Source organism: Pseudorca crassidens, chromosome 14, assembly GCF_039906515.1.
Source record: "Pseudorca crassidens isolate mPseCra1 chromosome 14, mPseCra1.hap1, whole genome shotgun sequence".
Classification (NCBI taxonomy): Eukaryota; Metazoa; Chordata; class Mammalia; order Artiodactyla; family Delphinidae; genus Pseudorca; species Pseudorca crassidens.
Genome location: NC_090309.1, coordinates 33543513 through 33563439, shown reverse-complemented (window position 1 = coordinate 33563439; position 19927 = coordinate 33543513). Strand labels below are relative to the sequence as shown.

At 41.0% G+C, this 19927-nt stretch overlaps 1 protein-coding gene across 6 annotated transcripts in view; it reads left to right on the top strand.

The window, feature by feature from the left end:
- PLEK (pleckstrin) overlaps positions 1 to 19927 on the top strand; it is a 58044-nt gene that overhangs the window by 21939 nt on the left and 16178 nt on the right. The window contains exon 4 of one of the 6 annotated variants that reach the window (XM_067704861.1): positions 11193 to 11422. The exons of the other annotated variants lie outside the window; for them this stretch is intronic. Within the exon in view, the coding sequence (XP_067560962.1) occupies positions 11381 to 11422 (42 nt within the window). The 5' untranslated portion in view covers positions 11193 to 11380. The remainder of the gene's footprint in view (positions 1 to 11192; positions 11423 to 19927) is intronic. 6 annotated transcript variants of the gene reach the window in all.

The following is a 19927-nucleotide window of genomic DNA, read 5'->3' as shown; positions in this document are numbered from 1 at the left end:
TACTTTGAATCATCTCTAGATTACTTATAATGCCTAATACAAAGTAAATGTTATGTAAATAGTTGCTGGTGCTTAGAAAATTCAAGTTTTACTTTTTGGAACTTTCTGGAATTTTTTTTTCTGAGTATTTTCTATCTGCGGTTGGTTGAATCCTTGGATTTGGAACCTGTGGATATGGAGGGCCATATTATAAACCACACTGCACAGAACATCCTCATGGCTATATTTCCCCCTCACAACTATAATTATTTCCTTAAGGGGGAAAATTCCTGATTGCTGAGTCAAAGGAGTTGTATTTTTTTAAGGCTTTTGCTATACACGATCTAGTCGCCCTCTGCAATGGTGGGACTGATTTACACTCCTACCACGCTCTTGACAACTCTGAGTAAATCATTAAAATAAATGCTTTCTTCATTTATATGTAATTACTGCAAGAATACATGCACACTGTAACAAGTTCAAATCATAAGTGATTAAAGTGGAAGGTGAAAGCCTTCTGACTTCCCCGACTTCCTAAAACATTTGGGGTTGTGTTAACAGTTTTTTGTTTGTTTGGTTGGTTGGTTTTTTAGTTTTTAGTTTTTTGCAGTGAAAGCACAGGGTCCTAACCACTGGACCGCCTGGGAATTCCCAAGGTTAACAGTTTTGTGTGTTTCCTTCCACTTTCCTGAGCAGTGCACCTAGAAGAAGGCAGTTCTGAGACTTTGGCATTTACCTGCTCTGATGTGATGAAAAAGACCCTGTTGAAATACAAAATCACTGCTTTTAATGGAAAACACTTAAAATATCAATTCACCCTCTTTCATTTCCATATTTGTTTCATTCCTTTCTGTACTGTTTAAAATGTTTACTGGTTTGTACTATTTTGATAATCCAAAAAAATCCATGAGTATATTTACAAATATGTTAGAATTGGGATGACCTCTAAGGGATGTCGCCTGTTCCCCAAAACTATAAAAAAGAAATTTGTTATATTTATTATAGTGTATGCATATGACAGAGTGCTGAGAAAACTGTTCGAAATTTAGTTGAGGGGTTTTCTGTTGCTGTCCAGAGTTAAGGACAAAGGATCATACTGTAGCCTGTTCCCCTAACCTGCAAAAAGCAGGCGTTCCCTCCCTCAGATTAGGAGAGGACAAAATGGCAGGCACATGGGCTAAACTGAGCTTGCCACCTGCTTTTAAGTGGCCTGCAAGCTAAGACATTTTAAATAGAAAAATCAAAAGAAGATTAATATTTAGTGATACACGAACATGGTATGAAACTCAATTTCAGAGTTCACACAGAAAATTTTACTGGCACATAGCTACACTCATTCATTCATTCACATATTGTCAATGGTGACTTTTGCGCATTTAAATTTTGAGAGGTACCAACCATATTGTTCCCCAAAGAGATTTTTACTAATTTATATTTTCACTAACAGTATATGGAAATACACTCATGCTCTCACCATTATAAAAAAAAATTTAAGTCTGATGGGCAAAAATGGTACATCCTAATTGTTTGAAGTTGCATTTTATTTTTTAATTGAAGTGTAGTTCATTTACAGTATTGTGTTAGTTTCAGGTGTACAGCAAAGTGATTCAGTTATACATATATATGTATATATCTATATTCTTCTTTTATTTTTCTGATTCTTTTCAATTATAGTTTCAAAAGATATTGCATATAGTTCCCTGTGCTATACAGTAAAACCTTGCTGTTTCTTAGGTTGCATTTTAAAAATTACTACTGAAGTGGGAATTTTTTCATCTTTATTGGTCATTTATACTTATTTTGTGAAATGCTTTTTCATATCTTTTGACCCTTTTTTTCTCTTGGGTTTTTTCCTACTAGATTGGTAGGAGTCCTTCTTGTATTATGAAGAGTAATTTTTTGTATTTCATACTTATTTCAAATATTTTTCCAGGCTACCATTTATGCTTTCACTTAAAAAAAAACAAAACCCTAGTATTTACTAAGCACTTACTATTCAATACATACCAGATACTCACCTAAGAGCTGTTCATACATTACCTCATTTACTTCCCATAGCGAGTTTGAGGTGGAGACTATTATTTTATTTATTTATTTATTTTTTAGGAATTTATTTTATTGAAGTATAGTTGATTTCCAATGTTGTGTTAATTTCTGCTGTACAGCAAAGCGGTCCATTTATACATACATATACATTCTTTTTCATATTCTTTGCCATTATGGTTTATCACAGGATATTGACTATAGTTCCCTGTGCTATATAGCAGGACCTTGTTTTTTGTCCACTCTATATATAATAGTTGGCATCTTCTAACTGAGGCAGGGACTATTATCACCCTAGTGTTAAAAACAAGGAAACAGAGTCTTAGACCACATGGCTAGGGAATAGTCGAGCTGGGATTAGAACCCAGACAGCTGGGTCTTGTGCCATAATCTTCGCCACTCTTCCATACGGCCTTCTTTGCAGGCATCACCCAACATCTCCTGTCATCTTCACAATAGTCCTAGAGGTGGGTGCCTTTGCTATCTGCATTTTACAGTTGAGGAAATGGAGGCTCAGAGAGGTCAGGCCATTTGCCCAAGGTGAGAGGTAGAGCTGGAATCTGAAAGTGAATCTGTCTCCAAAGTCTGTGTTCTTATAGTTTCCCAGCATCTCCCACTTTGAGGACCTTTCCCAAATGGAGGAGCTCTCAGCAGGGTTGGCTGAGCTCAGAAGGGCTTGGGAAGACCTTGCTAGGAACTGCAGGAGTCACAAGCCTTTGTGTTCAGGCCTCCTGAGCTCCTTTAAGCCCCGCCCAGTTTTCTGACCTTGCTTATTTAGAAAACTCCCTTCCTCCGTCCTAAACTTGCCCGTGCATCACAGTGGGATATGGCATTTATGCGCTGGTCAGTCTCTAATGGGACCCTTGAGTCTGTAGGACACTTGTATCTCACAAGGCCCCTTTCTCCTTGTTCTGGACCACATCCTGCCTCCTACCTACTCTTGTTTTTGGAAACAAAAATTAATGTGAGAGCGCGTGGGTGGTGCTTGAATACACCATCTGTGTGAAAGGAGATTTCAGGGTCTGTGTTATGGGCAGCCTTCAAAAACAGTCACCTTATGGTGAGAGCTGGAGCAGGCATGTCAGGCCATGGGATGGAAATCATGTGTCAAGGACGTAGAACAACAGAGCGCTTGTAAAAGAGGCAAACAAGCTCTACTCCCATCAGTGATCGCCCGGCTCCTGCCTGAGTATTGAGATTGGAAAGGTTGGGGAGATTTCCTAGGAGAGCCGTCCGTGTGCTGTACTCCCATCCCACTTCCCCATCCCCCATTTGGAAAGGGAGGACATGCTCCCTTCCCCTTGGACCAAGTGGAGAGGATTCAGGGGTACTTTCAGAGTGCTCCAAACTGGAAGTGTTTAAAGAAGGGAGCCCTTGGGTGGAGTACTTCTCACTAGGAGGCAGAGATGAAAGAAACGCACTGGAGCAAAGCTGCAGTCTCTCTGCCTGGAGGCCCAAGAGCTTGGATTCTGGGGCCAGACGCAGACTCCTTGAGGGGAAGCCTGCCTGGGGTAGCTTAAGAAGGATCCTTTCCACAGAGACCAACAGGAAGGATGAAGGGACCCTTTAAGGACAGCTTATCTGGTGAAACTCCAGAGGCTGCGGGGTGATGGCGGGGAACATCCAGGAGGAAGACCTTGTCCACATGGACGGGATTGTTGCCATCATCAGCAATGGCGGAACCAGGATGTACATCTTGGGAGAGAAGGAGCCAGGCACAGTGCATCTGCCGAGCGCCAGTGCCAGCTGGTAGCTGTGCCAGTCAGGCAGGACCCAGTCCAGGGCTGACACAAATGGGCTCAATGCAACTGAATGAGTGAACAGCGCTGCTCATGGTGAGTGAGTCCACTGGAAAGGAATCTGCACCGTAGGGCATCTTTCATGCCCTTTAGGTTATCATGAAAAGCAGAGTTTTTCAAATAGTTTTAATGATGTACAAAACTGAGGAATTAAGGCACAGTGCCTAACAGTCTCTCCCCTCCCCCTAAGCCCAGGAGCTAAGGCAGATGTCCCAGATGTTTGACCCAGGGTCAGGCCTGATGATGTATCTTTCGCCATATCTACCTCCCCCTTAGATCCCGGAGAGTCCAGAAAAACCTGACCTAGCAAATAAGATTGGAGAAGGATAGGGCGAAGAAGCTGAGCAGAAACTTCCCTCTCCACTCCAGGGTTCAAATTGGGGCTGGGGAAACTGTAAGTTAAACAAAAATGTTTGGAGTGTTTAATATTAGACTGGACTATAGTTAATACGATTTATTAATCAAGTTAATACGATAGGCTGATTTGGGTTGTTTGTTTTAAAAGCTAAGAGTTCTTGGGAAATACGTGGAAACTGCCCAAGATTTCACCCAAGGGGCCGAGAAGGAACTAACTGATTGTCAGAGTGGAGCTTTGGGAAAAAGAATAGGTACTTTGTGATTGTACCCTACTGGGTCTAGCTCCTTCAGGAACATGTTACAGTTGGCACTATCAAATCTTTTCAAATGTGCTGATTTTTTTTGTTTGCTCGTTGTTCTTTAAGAGAGAGCTCTATATCTTTCAGTGTCAGAGTTGAAATGAGCTCTATCCCTGTTCATATCTTTCAAGCCCATTTCAAGGAAGTAGAAAAAATGTTAGATTTACTAGTGTTTTGTTTTAAAAGACCAGAAGCCTACTTGCTTGGGATAGTGGCAAGGAAATGGAAGCGAGGAGCTTCTGCAAGGTTCTGTTTGAGTTGCCGCTTGGTAGTTGTTTGGGGAACTCCTTTGGGCTGCAGCTAGCCTGTGAAGGGTCTATTGTTCATGGCAAAAGGCACCCCCTCTGGGCCTAGCAACCTCAGGATCACGGTGCTTAATTGGAGGAGGGTACTATTGCATACAAGAAAAAGGCATCCCTTCCCCAGGGCAGCACTGCTGGAGGTCTTGTCAGACACCTTGAATCTCGCCGCTGTGGCAAACTGTGCGCGTGTTCTATGAGCCTGCAGCTCCCGCTCGCCCACCCTTTCATCCAACAATTGCCCCTATCTACAGGCAGCAGTAGCATTGCCCCTTCTCCTCCTTCAGATCCACTCTCTGTACAAGGAGTGAGCTGACAGTAAGTGCCCAGCAGCGCTGTTCCACGGTGCTTGTTTTCCTGCACTTCTCCGAATGTGCTGGCAGGACTGGGATTTGGTTGGCATTGACCTTCAGCAGTCCATACTTCCAATAGCTGGTCCTCTCAGCTTGGCTGTATTAGTGGGATTCTTCTGGGGACCTATCCTCTTAGTTTTTGGTTGTCATTGTTGGTGTAAGACCTTTATTTAATGATATCTCTAAAAATCTGAAATTTGAGTGCTTTCCATCTTTAGACAATTAGAGACTTACACACTGCATTAAAATCTTGAGATCACAAAGGTACACTCTTCTAAAAAGCAGTGTTCTCTACCTCCATGATCTTTACAGGGAGAGGAAGAACTGACAAAATGAAGTTTCCACTGCAAAACAGTCCTGAATGAATTTAAAGCCTTTCTGAACAAATAGGATGTAAACCTAACAATACGGAAATTTTCCCGTCAGAATCTCCATTTGAATGGGATAAAAATTAAGAAGGTGAAGATAAATCGGAAATGCTTTCTTTTTATCACAGTATTGAATACATTTTAGAATAGTTATAGATTTACAGAAAAATTTAGATAATACAGAGAGTTCCTAAATGCCCTCTACCCAGTTTCCTCTATTATTAACATTTACATTAATATGGCATATTTGTCACTATTCATTAACTGATATTGATACATAATTACTAACTAAAGTCGATACTTTGTTTAGATTTACTTGGTTTTCCCTTAATGTCCTTTCTCTGTCCTGGATCCCATCCCATGTTACATTTAGTCCTCATGTCTCCATAAGCTCCTCTTAGCTGTGATAATTTCTCAGAACTTCCTTGTTTTTTGATGACCTTGACAGTTTTGAGGAATGCTGGTCAAGTATTTTGCAGAATGTTCCTCAATTGAGGCTTGCCACATGATCAGATATCAAGAGTGCATACTTTCAACCTGACTTAACACCATTGATGTTGACCTTGATCACCAGGCTGAGGCTGTGTCTGTCAGTTTTCTCCACCATAAACTTACTCTTTTTTTCCTCTTTCCATGCTGTACTCTTTGGAAGGAAGTTATTATAAGCGGCCCATGATTAAGGAGTGGGGATTTAGCCTCCATCTTCTTGAGGGTGGAGTATTTACACAAATTAGTTGGAATTCTTGGGATAGATCTGCCTTTTCTCCCTCATTTATTTACCTGTTCAATCATTTATTTATCTATTTTATTCTTTGGGCTATAGTCCAATAGTGCTTTATCTATTTTGTTGTTTGAATTGTTCCAGCTTTGGCCATTGGGATCTCTTTCCGTTGGCTCCTGTGTCCCTTTGACGTAACCCATCATTGTGGTTTTATTTATTTATTTAAAAAACTTTTAGCACTTCCTTGCTTTCTGACACTACAAGATGCTCCAGGCTCATCTTGTATATTTCCTGTCCCAGTCCTAGAATCATCTGTTTCTCCAAGGACCCCTAGTTCCTTTCATTGGAGATAGTGTATCAAGATCTGGGCACTAGTGTCTTGATCAGTTTAGGTTGCTGTGACAAACTACTGCAGACTGAGTGTCTGATAAACAACAGAGATTTATTTCTCACAGTTCTGGAGGCTAGACATCCAAGATCAGGTTGTCACTGTAGTTGGGTTATGATGAGGGCCTTCTCCCATGTTGCAAACTGCTGTCTCCTCATTTTACCCCCACATGGCAGAAGATCAGAGAGAGAGAAAGCAAGCTCTCTTGTATCTTTTTATTAGGTCACTAATCCCATTCATGAGTGCTCTACCTTCATGGAGTAATTACCTCCCAAAGGCCCCATCTCCTAATACCATCACATTGGGGATTAGAATTTTGGAGACATATAAACACTTAGTCCATTGTACTGTGAACGCTGCTACCAGGGTGTTGTTGCTTCTAGGCTCTCAGTTGACAGAGCAAGGAAATATATGTGAAGCAAATGGGTATATGCATATATATACTTTTATATTTCTTTTATCATTTCCACATGAATTCTGTGTCTGTTGGGAAGAATTGCTTAATATGTGCTCTCAGTTATGCATTTTGAGCTGGAGGCCCATTGGGCAGCAACTAGATATTCTCTAATGGGTTTAAAGAAATCAACAACTTAAGGCTTTTCTTTCATTGGGAGATAATTCTCCATGGACCTCTTGTGCTTCCTCACAATTGGCAAGGAGAGACACTATCTTTTCAAGGATGTTTGTACAGTGAACAATAACCTTGGGAGATGGAGATAGGATCTCTCTGCAGAGCAAGGGCAGATTTGTTTACTGTCCAGTGTAATAAGGATAATGTCTCCTTCTGAGGCAAAGTTTGGGCAGGTTTGCTTGTAGTCCATGGTCAAAGATTGGGGCTCAGTAAGCTCCTGTATGTGCAGCATCCCTCTAGGCTGCTCCTTCTTTTCTCACAGCAACTGGGGACAAGAGGAACGACACAAACATGAAGCCTATCCTGCCTACTGTGTTGTGAGTAACAAAGTCCTTTGTCAAATTGTAAGGTCCGGAAGTCTTGTGTCTTCCAGCAGCTTCCACAAAACTGTGCAGACTAGTTGTAAGCTTGCACGTAGGTACACCTCAGACTTTTCTCTGGTTCTGACACCTTCATTTAGGTTGAGTACTAACAGTATTCCGATATTTCTCAGCTAGATGTAAGCCTTTTTTGGAGTTACCAATGCTGAAGAATAAGTTTTTAAAATTTTAAATTAAAAACATTTAAAACGTTTCAAAATAAAATCATCACTCACATACAATAAAAGGAAAATTTTATTTAGCTCATGAATTAAAGTGGGAGCCGGCCAGCTGTCACAACTGGTTCAAAGGAGAAGTCAAAGACAAATTGATATGGAGTAAAAGAACGGTAAAATCAATTTACAAATGGACAAAAAACTGGCTTTTTCCACAGGGAGTAGGGTGGGGTTGAACCTCCACCAGACAGAATTTATTTGCATGTCCATAGACAAGAATTATTTGCATTGTTATCAGGTATCCACAATTTATAGAGTTGTACAACAATTCAAATACATGGAAAGCACAAACTCCATAGAATCAGATAACCTGGAAAGGTGTGCTGTAAATGATGCCTAGTTTTCCACTGGAGACATGCAGTAATCTTTTTTGCTTATTCCAAAGTCTTAAATATTCTTTACACCAATAAAATGTACTGTAAGAATTGTTTCCAAGGTATTGATCCAATGTGAGAGAATTAAAAGGAGGACAGAAAGAGAGTTTTAAAAGTAAGCCTAGAAATATACACATAAAAAAGATATTGGAAGAGGTTCTAATTATCTGATCTGGGAATAGAATCCATCAGAGCAGAAGAGCATTTGCTCAGACTCCATCCAGTAAGAGAAGGAAGTCCTAATATGTCATTGATTCAGACAGTTCCCTCTAGTGACCACTAGGGGTCGCTAAGCAGGCATTTGGACCCCTGACCGGGGAGGCAGGGGTGGCAGCATCTAATCCAGCCGTGGTAATGCTCACCTGATTAACACATCTGGGAAGCTCATTGGTGGCAAGAGATTTTTCCCTAGTCCAGGGCCTGGCACATAGTAAGTATTCAATACATATTTCTTGAAAAGAATTATTCAGAATGCAGGGGGTGCTTTTACACTGTAGGCATCTAAGAGATACGATATTTCAGAGTAAGGATTCGTTAAGACTTCTGGTCATATTAGGACAAAAGGAGAAAACATTATAAATTAGAAGTCACTAGGTTAATCAAACTAAAAGAGATACATTTAGCCATGAAATTAGACTTGGTAAATCTGTGAACAGTTTCCATTGCCTGTACAAACACCAATGCAGCAAAATACTTGTGTCAATGCGGACCTGGCCGTCCTCCTTTTCTTTGTTTCTGTGTTGCTCAGATGCCATCAAATGTTGATTCTTCCACTCCTATCCCCCAAAACTTTCCAATTTCTTACTGATTTTGGTGCAATGAGAAACTGATGGCAAGTCATCTATAATTCTAAGGAATCGATTAGGATAAGATGAAAAGCGAAAAATAGAGGGGCAATGACTCTGGGTTAGATCCACAGCTGGAAGGAGGGAGGAGAGCGAATCAGGAGGCTCTTAGAAAACCCCGGGAACAGATCTTCTCTCTGCCCTTGACTTTCTGGCTCCTGATACGCCTTCTGTGGACATCTGTTGTCTTTGCCTGCCTAGGGGCCCTTCCCTCTTCTACTGTTAAGAGTGCCTTGATTTTACCCTGGGGGGATGAGGCCCTCTCCGACTGGATGGGGCTGTTCGTTCATGTGCTCCCCTCATCGGATGGCTGAGGGGTGAGCACTAAGCCAAGCTAGGCCAACCAAAGGCCCGGTCACTGGAAACTCTTGTAGAGCCTGAAAACCACCGGACTTCTTTCAACTTGGTGTCTCAAAGAGACCGTCCATTACTTCTTGCTTTGTAGAATCCCACAGCTGTGCTGTTTTCCATCCTTTCAGAGACCTGAGTCTTTATTTTTTCCTTCAAGTCCATGAGCCACCCCACATTCATCTAGTAAATTCCTATTTGCCTATATAAGCCAGAGTTTGTTTCTTCGTGACTGCAGCCGAAGAATGCTGACTGATGTAATGGGAGAAGGAAACTAGTCAAAAACCTAGTCCTATGTTACTTCTATAATCTCAGTTGAACTTATCATTGAAAAGGACTCGCCGTAAGGAAATGGAGACTGCTTGACAATGAGGCATTACTAACGTTTATGGACACATTATGTTCTAGACACTTTTCTAAACATTTACAAGTATTCTTATTTAAGAATACGTACCTAAGAATGACCCCATTGAATAAATGTTATTTTTTCCCATTTTACAGATGAGAAAACTGAGGCACAGATGATGAAATAACCTGCCCATTTTCACATGGCCAGGTTAACATTCTCAAAGTTTATTCTGTAGAATACAAGTTTTTCAGACGTGTATTAGTTTCCTAGGGCTGCTATAACAAGGCACCACAAACAGGGTGACTTAAAACAATAGAAATGTATTGTCTCACAGTTCTGAAGGCTAGAAGTCTGAAATCAACTGGCAGGGCCATGTTCGCTATGGCTGCTTTAGAGGAGAATCCCGGTCTGCCTCTTCTAACTTCTGGTATTTGCCGGCAATCCTTGGCATTCCTTGGCATGTAGAGGTATTCCTCCCATCTATGCCTCTGTTTCTCTCTGTGTGTCTCACTCCTCTTCTCCTAAGGACACTAGTCATATTGGATTAAGGGCCCACCTACTCCAGCATGACCTCATCCTAACTGATTACATCTGCTATACATTATTCCCAAATAAGGTCACATTCTAAGGTACTGGGGGTTAGGACTTATTTTGGGGGTCGGTCATTTTTAGATATTCATGTTAAATATGTTTTTGAGGGGTTTTTTTCCACTTTAACTTGTCACAAGAATGTTGATAGCGATTGCTCAAAAAAAGAATTATGTGGTCAAATAAATTTGAAAAACACAGGATTAACCACCATTACAGTAGGATTCTTGGCTGTAGTGCTTTGGGAGGGTCTTTAATTTGTTAAGCTGAAAGGGAGCCAGCAAACTGGGACTGTAACACACAATTTCTCAAACATGTTTGGGTATGAACTTCTTTCTACTGTGGGGTTAGTGGTGTGTGTGACACAGATCACAGGCCCGATGCGAGGTAGCAGCACCCTGTTAAGGACCCTCCCTACTCTTCTGGTCCTTAAGACAACTGCTTTCTTCTCTGAGCATGAGTTTCCTTATGTCTAAGATAGAGGCAACAATATCCTTTCCCCTGTGGGTTTCTTATAAGAACTATGCTAAATGAGGTAGGCTGAAACACACCTAGGAGAACACCTGGGACAGAAGTAGACATTCACTTAATAATAGTTGCCTTTGTTATGCTAACCAGACAGTTCTGAATTTCTGGGCATTTTGATTCAGCCTTTCTAGATATAATTCCTAAGCCAGGAAAATTTCCACCAGTAGGGTTTTCTTGTTCATTTTCCTTTTCCTTTCACCATTTTTTTCTCTTTAGGAGAATTATTTCCTTTATGATAATAAAAATTGACCTTAGGTAAATATTCGACCCAACTGTACTTTTGACAAATCTCCAATGTTAGCAAAGAATGGGTTGTTTCACTCTGCAGTTCCTTATTCTAATCTTCCACCCCGGTGAGGGGAAGAGGATGTGATCACGCGATTGCCAGCAGAGGGGAAACTGTGAAAGGGCCCTCGCTCTAGAAAAGCAGCCCACAACGGCCCCAGCTCTCAGAGGAGGGCGAGCTTCTGAGGCGACTTCTGCGGCGGGACTCGGCCATCTCTTTGTCCGTCCGACATGGAACCAAAGCGGATCAGAGAGGGCTACCTTGTGAAGAGGGTAAGCAAAGTGCCACCTGAAAGGGTGTCCCTGGAGATAGGGTGGGGGAGGATTGGAGTCCAGCTTTGCACTCTCTACCTGCTGAACCTATTGGGCTGAAACGGGAGAGCATCGCAGCCTGTAGAAGGTTGGAGTGGTGCGGAGAAGCCAGTACGTGTTCCATTGCCTTCTGGTTCTTAAAAGTGAATGAATCCAGCTCAGGCGTCAGCACAGCTTGATTTTGTGGGGCTGAGAATTCCAGACGACAGGGTCTGGAAATCCTTCAGGATCTAAAGCATCCTTTTCAAGAGTCACACATGTGTGTTATGCTAGAAGACTGAAACTCTTCTTCTATAGAGGTTACTAGGCGAAACTATTCATTTGTTATTTAAATTCTTCTTCCCCTCTTTTTTTGTTTTGGAAAAGAGGAAGAAGAAAATATTAAAGATGAGCGGATATAATGATACAGTAATGGTAGCTTATTCATCCTTTTTTTATTGGACTGAAATCTCTTCACTCACAGTTCTTAGTGAATTTGTATAACGTGCTGTTAAGGTGGTAGGTAGATTAACCATTTTAAAGATTAGAAAACAGAGACACAAGTTTACTCAAAAATGCTTGGTTTCACTGGTGTGGCATCAGGAAATTGAATTTCATTAGCACTGCTGGTTTTTCTCCTGATGGTGGGTGTGTGCTGTGTCACTGTGATACTCCCCAAGAGGGTGAGTTCACACATAGGGCTCGTTGGCATCCTGTGGACAACACCTATATGAACATGTAACTCACACCCACCCAAGTGAGTTCAGGGCGTTAGAAGTGAACTGAACTCAGTACGTTCCAGTTTTTAATTGAATGAGAGCATAATGGGACTCTGTTTTAGGCCATCCATGCTTTAACATTTAAACCTGAAAATTCTACTAAGAGGAGGTTAAACTGCTCACAGTGCTGCCTGATTCTGTTTTGATTTAAATCTGGAAGGGGCCTTAGACCGTCTGACCTCATTCCCTCATTTCCACAAGAGTAAGCGGAGACCCAGAAGCTGGGTGACTGCTCCAAGTCACATGGCTGTGACAGATTTGGGACCAGAAACTCACTCCCTGACTCCTGGCACTGAGCTCTGTCCAGTACACTGGGATTTTCATTGAGTAAATTCAATCTAAGTTAGGGTTTGTAATGTGTCTATGGTCGTGAGAGTTACGAGTAGATGCCAGAGAATAAATGAGCCCTCAGCTGGTATTCTTTCTAGCTAGCCATATTTTGAAACATCCTTTGGAAAAGACACATGTATATACACAGAGGTGTACGTAGACTCTTTGCAATAGGCACTAATACTCTCTTGAGAGCCAACAGTAATTAATGTTGACATTTCTTTCCTGGTCACTTAGGCTAGTATCCTGAGAAGAACAGGTGAATGGAAATATTTTCTGCAAAGGTTTTTTGTTTGTTTGTTTTTTTAAAAAAACAATTTAAGCATTTTGTAATTAAAATTGCTGTTATATTGTATACTTACATTTTAAACTCTATAAATTACAAATGATTAAAAGACTCAATCTCTAATAAGTGAATCTGCCCCACTAGAATATGACGATGAAAGAGTTAGGGTTGGCAAGCATATGGACTTAAATTAATAAATTTTTAAATCAGTGAGAGTAATTCTCTCAGATCATAGCCTGTAAAAGTCAGTCTAGAAAAAGTACCTAGAAAAAAACATGGTGAAATTTCATATTTATTTTTCCAGTTTATATCTCCCATAATTTTCATGTCTACAATTTACATCTTCATACTTTTTGCATTTTTCTCTGGGGCCTTTTGAACCCTCTCTGTTATAATGTGTTAGGATTCTCTAATTTGTTATTTTAAAGAAATACTTGATTCAGAGATTCCCTTTGTCAGCTGCAGAACTGAAGTCAGAATTTCCCAGTAAGGTGCTAAACTTCCTAACTTCTTTAGACGTCATTTTTTTTCTCTTTCAGATACTTCATATACATGGGTTAAAAAGTATTTGTCAGGAACCTAGCACACAGTAGATGGTACCTAAGTCACAATGATTATTAATATCAGTATTGCTGTATGCTTCAGTAGATAGGCAGTCCTCTCCTAGACGCTATTGGTCATATGCCCTGCTTCCTGGATTGGTTGCCAAGTTAATAGTGAAGAAAAGAGCATGAAGATCTTTCTCTGACAAGTCTGGGAGATGCCTTGACTATAGTCATTGATGTTAAAGCACGACAGGCGATAATATATGTCTCCCTCGGTTCACCTTTTTTTCTTACGCAGTTTAAGATATCTGGGTGGTAATAGAGAATATATTTCTCCTTATTCTTGTTTTATGAAATAATTTTATTGGATATAAAGATGTTTTGGGTGGAAAAAATATAACATTAGAATATACTAGTACAAGGATTTTGTCAAGTCAGTAATCTTGGGCTCGGTAGTCAATGGTATCGACTATATAATGTTTCTGCTTTTCTTCTGTGCAAGATAACTGTCCACATTTCACAATTCAGGTTTCCTCCTTTGCCTCCCTCCTGAGATCTTTAAATAGAGTTGATGGTTAAGAGCAGGAGGGAAAATACATGATTCTGTCATTTTGCAGCTTTTTCATTCTAAAGAAGACCCGGATTTTCTTGCCTCAAAGTTTTGCCACTTTGACTTCAAAAAAAAGAGCACTTAGAGCCTGCCATGTAGCAGCTAGCCACTGTATGAACTCCATCTCATTCAATCCTATCCACCCTATACCCTTATCCCCATCTTACAGATGAGAAACTGAGGCTCAGAGAGAATAAGTGGCTTGCCAGTAAGAGGACAGCCTGGGATTCAAACCCAGGCTTGCCCAACCACAAAGCCCACCATCTCGTTGATCCCAGGAAGCCTTCTGAAAAGCAGGCTTCCCAAGCCAGCAAAAGGGAGGTGAGATGAACTTTGCAGAGCCAGAGTGGGGCCTGGACAAACTGTACTGTGGGCAAGAGTGTGTGTAGTGACCTCAACCTCCCTTTTCCTCTGATTAGGGGGTTACTTCCAGCTAATAAACATATTTTGGAGGTCCTTGAAAATATACTACTGATTTGGATATGTTTATAATCATAGCTTAAAAAAAGAGAGAGGAGCAGATTACACGCAACCAACAACCTAGACTCCACCAAGTCACGTCACCAACCAGTCTCATTCCTAGAGGTTTATGCAGCCAACTGTCGTTTCTATGACAACAGCCAGCATGTTGAGTGGCAGGGCTGACCCAAGGAGTGTTTTAGGAATTTAGGTAGCCTGTGAGGCTGGGGGAAAGCACAGGAATCGGGGTGGTGAGAAAGAGAAGGACAAGAGGCTTGGTCAGGAAAGAAAAGGGCTGCAAAAAAGATGATGTTCTGATAGAAGGAGGAAAGCCTGGGGCAAAACAGAGGGCAGGACTCAGGGGTCTCTGCCCAGCAATTCTTTTGAACGGCTACCTTGTCTTCCAGACACCATGAAATAATCCCTCTTGATTCGCACACATTGATTCATTGTCATCAGAGTAGCCAACATATGTAGAGCTTACCCTGCAGCAGGGACAGATCTAAGCATTTAATGCATTAATGCTATATATATATATATATATATATATATATATATAGTGGGTACAACTATTACCCTTACTTTACAGTGGAGGAAAGTTAGGTACAGAGAGGCAAAGGGCCTTGCCTAAGGTCACACGGCTATTCAGTGGCCGAGATTGACTGGAACCCAGCAGTGTGGTCCCAGTGTCACAGAGAGCTGTGCCTAACCGTGTTATACGTGGCCCTCATGGGCTCAGATTGCAGTGATTTTCTCTTCCAAAGCACTGTTGCTGTGATGTGTGGTGCCCAGGAGAACCTTAGGCCAGAATGACTTCATAGTATTGCCTACAAGACTGTGTCATCTTATCTGCCTATATGGTTACCATTTTTTGAGCACCTACTACAAGCTAGGCATAGTGATCAGCCCTTTAAGTGTATTATCTTATTTAATCTTTAGAACAATGGGAAATTGGTAGTATTATTATTTTCATTTTATAAGTGAGGAGACTAAGTTTTGGAAAAATGAAGTAGCTTGCCTAAGGTCACACAGCTTAGAAGAGGCAAAGTTGAAATTTGAACCGAAATCCCTAAGACTCCAGAAAATATGCTGTTAGACACTTTGTGTCATTTTTCTATTGCTAACCTAATATGTTTTTATTGAGAACTTGTCCAACCTGGAAGAGTTTTTTTATGTAAAAAATATTCTACTGAACAGATTCGTTTCCTTGCCTTCAAAGTATTCAAACTGGCACAAAATGACCATTGATCTGGGATGTTATACAAGTGATGTCATAGATCAGGTTGGACAACTAGATGAAGCAATTTATGATGTAGCAGAAATAAGGACTTCATAGAAGCAACACCAACTTAAAATAACATGTCCCATGAGTGTGGGAGAATAGATGATACTCACTCACAGTTCTGCTTTTGTTCAATATGTCGTTTTGACCATCATATAGTTTTCCTTTAAATTCTAGCTATATGTCAACATAGGAAAAGAGAAGTTTGAAGAAAAGGAGAAGTGAAAGGAGGTGTCTTCACTTGGTGGGAGATGTCTGGGAGGGGCTCGGCACCACAATCAAGCTGTCCCCTCCCTCGGCAATGAGTCATGGCTTCTTTCTGTGAAGCCACACATGCGCAGGAAGGCCTGTCTCAGTTTGTGCATTCATCACACCGCCCTGGAGTTGCAGGTCCAGGTCACTCTCTCCCCTGTTAGATTGTGAACATCTTGAGAGCAAAGATGGCGTCTTGTTCATGTTTATACCCCAACACCCAGGCCAGTGTCTGAAGCATGGGAGCTGCTTTATCTTTCATTATTTGTAGAGAAACCAAAAAAATCTCGGGGGTTCATATTATAGTAACTTAAAAAAATAATTTCTAATGGGGTCATTTTTAGGTATTCATGTTAAATATGTTTTTGAGGGGATTTTTTTGCAGTTTTGTTTTGTTTTTGCTTGCAGGTGAAGCCCAAGTGTTCAGATGAAGGCAAGGGCATCTGGAATTAGAAGACTAAAGGCATAATAGTAATAACACGTTTTTAGAACAGATGTGTAGAATCTGAGGATTGAAAGGAATGTAACATATTTTGATAAGCATTTAACTGAACTTCTCATCTGTGGCCTGAATTTCTTTTACTACTCTGTTCACAAGCGTGCTAGAAGACCTCTTGTGCCAGGGAACTCACTAATTTAACTTTCTCCCTTAAGTTATGCAGCAAACTGTTTTCTTCTGAAACTTTCACCTACTGAGACTTCAAAACAATCGAAATGTTTCACACCCTTGAAGACAGTCCTTATCTACCCTGCCTGTCCCTTTCTGGGCTAAAACCTACCAGTTCCAACAATTTCCCCAAGAGAGATGCCATCCTGTCACTCTCTTTTGAACAGCCTTCACTTTATCTGTAGCTTTGAGGTTTCCTGAGGTCAAGTTCATTCTCCAGGTGCAACCATAAGCACAGAATTACAGGGACTAGATACTATTTATTGGGTGCTCCCTATGTTCTGGATATTGCCCTAAGCAATGTTCGTGGATTATTTTATTTAATCTCCCAATCATCCTAAGAAATAGGTGATAGCATTATCCTCATTTGCCAGATGTAGAAAACGAGGTTTAGGGGCTTCCCTGGTGGCGCAGTGGTTGAGAGTCCGCCTGCCGATGCAGGGGACACGGGTTCGTGCCCCGGTCCGGGAAGATCCCACATGCCGCGGAGCGGCTGAGCCCGTGAGCCATGGCCGCTGAGCCTGTGCGTCCGGAGCCTGTGCTCCGCAAGGGGAGAGGCCACAGCTGTGAGAGGCCCGCGTACCGCAAAAAAAAAAAAAAAAAAAAAAAAAAGCCTGGGCCACCCAGCTCCATGGTCACCTACCGGTGATGCTCCATTTAAAGTTAGAACGTTACTTTCCTATGCTTCTATTTATATAGCCTACAAATGACTTTAGTTTTTTTCATAGCCCACATCAAACTGCTGACCAATAGAGCTCCTTTTTTTTCCCCACGCGCCCATTTTCCCAAATCTTCACCAATACATTTTATAAATCTTTTAAAAAAATGTATTGAAGAATAAGTTTATATTTTGTTTAATTTGCATTTGTTTAAATGCTGTTGAAGCAGTACATTTTTATGTTTATTGGACCCAAGCATTTCTTCTTTTGAGAACTGGCTGTTTCTATTGTTTGTCCATTTAAAAAAACATTGAGAGGGTTTGTATATTTATTATTAATTCTAAAGGGTTAAAAAGTATATTAAGGGGCTTCCCTGGTGGCACAGTGGTTGAGAGTCCGCCTGCCGATGCAGGGGACACGGGTTCGTGCCCTGGTCTGGGAGGATCCCACATGCCGCAGAGCGGCTGGGCCCATGAGCCATGGCCGTTGAGCCTGCACGTCCGGAACCTGTGCTCCGCAACGGGAGAGGCCACAACAGTGAGAGGCCCGCGTAACCCCCCCCCCAAAATATATATATTAAGGATATTAACCTTTAATTATATGATACTATATTATAAATATTCATACCTTTTAATTTGCTTTTCAGTTGTTCAGGGTTTTTGTTGTTGTTGTTGTTTGTTCATTTGTTTTTTTACTGTACAGAAATTCAATTTTTTTAAGTGGTCAAATATCTTGAGCTTTAAGATTTCTTCTTTTGGTATCATGCAACGTCAGACTCTTATGCACTAAACTAACCAATTCCATGATGATGTACAGTGACTCACTTGGAAACTTTAAATTTGACTCAACATTTAAAACCTGCCCATTCTGACATGTAATTGTATAGGTTTTGTCCTATAATGGAGGAAAGCAGGCATATGCCACATATATATTTACTTACATATATAAACCTTATATATTTATAGTATCATAAAACATATTATTATATAGGATCATATTATGATGTGATTTACAATTTATATGTTTTATGATTTTATGTACACACATATACACATATATGAGGTTATATATATAGCTGGCTAAGCGGCCTAAAAATTGATTTAGATTCAAGAATGACTCAGTGAGAACCAAAATGAAGATGGCATCTAAGGGGAATGGAAAGAACATAAAATTAGGAATCAGGAGGCCTGGATTCTAATCTCAGTCCCACATTAACTGGTCAGGTGTACTAGGCCCAGTCACTTAAAGTGGCCTCAACTTTCTTACGTGTATGATGAGGCTGTTGGTAGATGATCCTAAATGCCTTTCTGGCATGGGCAGTCCGTGATCACACTTCTGGGTTTGCTCTTGGGTGACCACCAAGAAGGTTAAGGACAGAGAAGGGTAAATATAGCGGTCATGGAGAGGAGGTGCTGTCAGGTTATCCAGGGAGAAGCCAGCAGGTGCAGAGGAGAGAGATGACCCAGAATTCCATCATCCTAACCTAACTAACCACTACCAAGACTGGAACAAAGTCCCACTTTATAAGCTGTCCGATTTCCCTTGTTTTACCAAGTATCAGCCTCCTCAATGCCCCTGAATCCCAAATGACACATCCTCCACCCAGTGAGCTGTCAGACCCTGAGGCTGCATTTGAATTAGTAAAGCACAAACTCATTTTGAATAGTTGGCTCCGGAGTAGTTTTATTTTATTTTTATTTTATTTATTTATTTATTTTTGCGGTATGCGGGCCTCTCACTGTTGTGGCCTCTCCCGCTGCAGAGCACAGGCTCCGGACGCGCAGGCTCAGCGGCCATGGCTCACGGGCCCAGCCGCTCCACGGCGTGTGGGATCTTCCAGGACCGGGGCACGAACCTGTGTCCCCTGCATCGGCAGGCAGACTCTCAACCACTGCACCACCAGGGAAGCCCGGGAGTAGTTTTATTTTAATGGTCTACGGAAGGAATATAGTGCTGGCTGACGTCTCCTAATTTTATCCCGGTTCCAAGGTCAAAAGCCCTGAGTGACTCTGGCAGTTATAAATCTTTGATAGGTCAGAAATGGAATATAAAATTTGAGACTTGAAAGGCATTTCAGCAGTCATCTAGTCCAACTTCTTACTCCTAGCTCTGTGAATAGATCTTTTATTAATTTCATTTATTTAAAAGTTTTTAGACTTGTCTATAGATTTCCCTAAAAGCACACCCCAAATTTTAGTATGTAGTAGTATCATGTGTTGTTCATTTATTTATTAATTTTTCCCAATTATTTTGAACATTTTCAAACCCACAGAGAAGTGGAGAAAATAGTATGACTACCTATATACTCTTTCCCTAGGTTTATGAATTGTTAACACATGGCTACATTTGTCTTATCTCTGTATTTCTATATAAATATACACACATATTTTTATGCTGAGATATTTGAGAATAAGTCAGCTTATCATGCTCCCTCATGCCTAAATATGTCAAAATATATCTTCTAAGAATTAGAACATTCTCCACAGTTTTCCAAATTGGATGTACCATTTTGCACTCCTGCCAGCCACGTATGGGAGTTCCAGTTACGTCCTTGCCAAGTCTTGCTCTTCTCAAGCTTTCAAAATTTTAGATGCTCTAGTGGGTGTGCAGAGGTATTT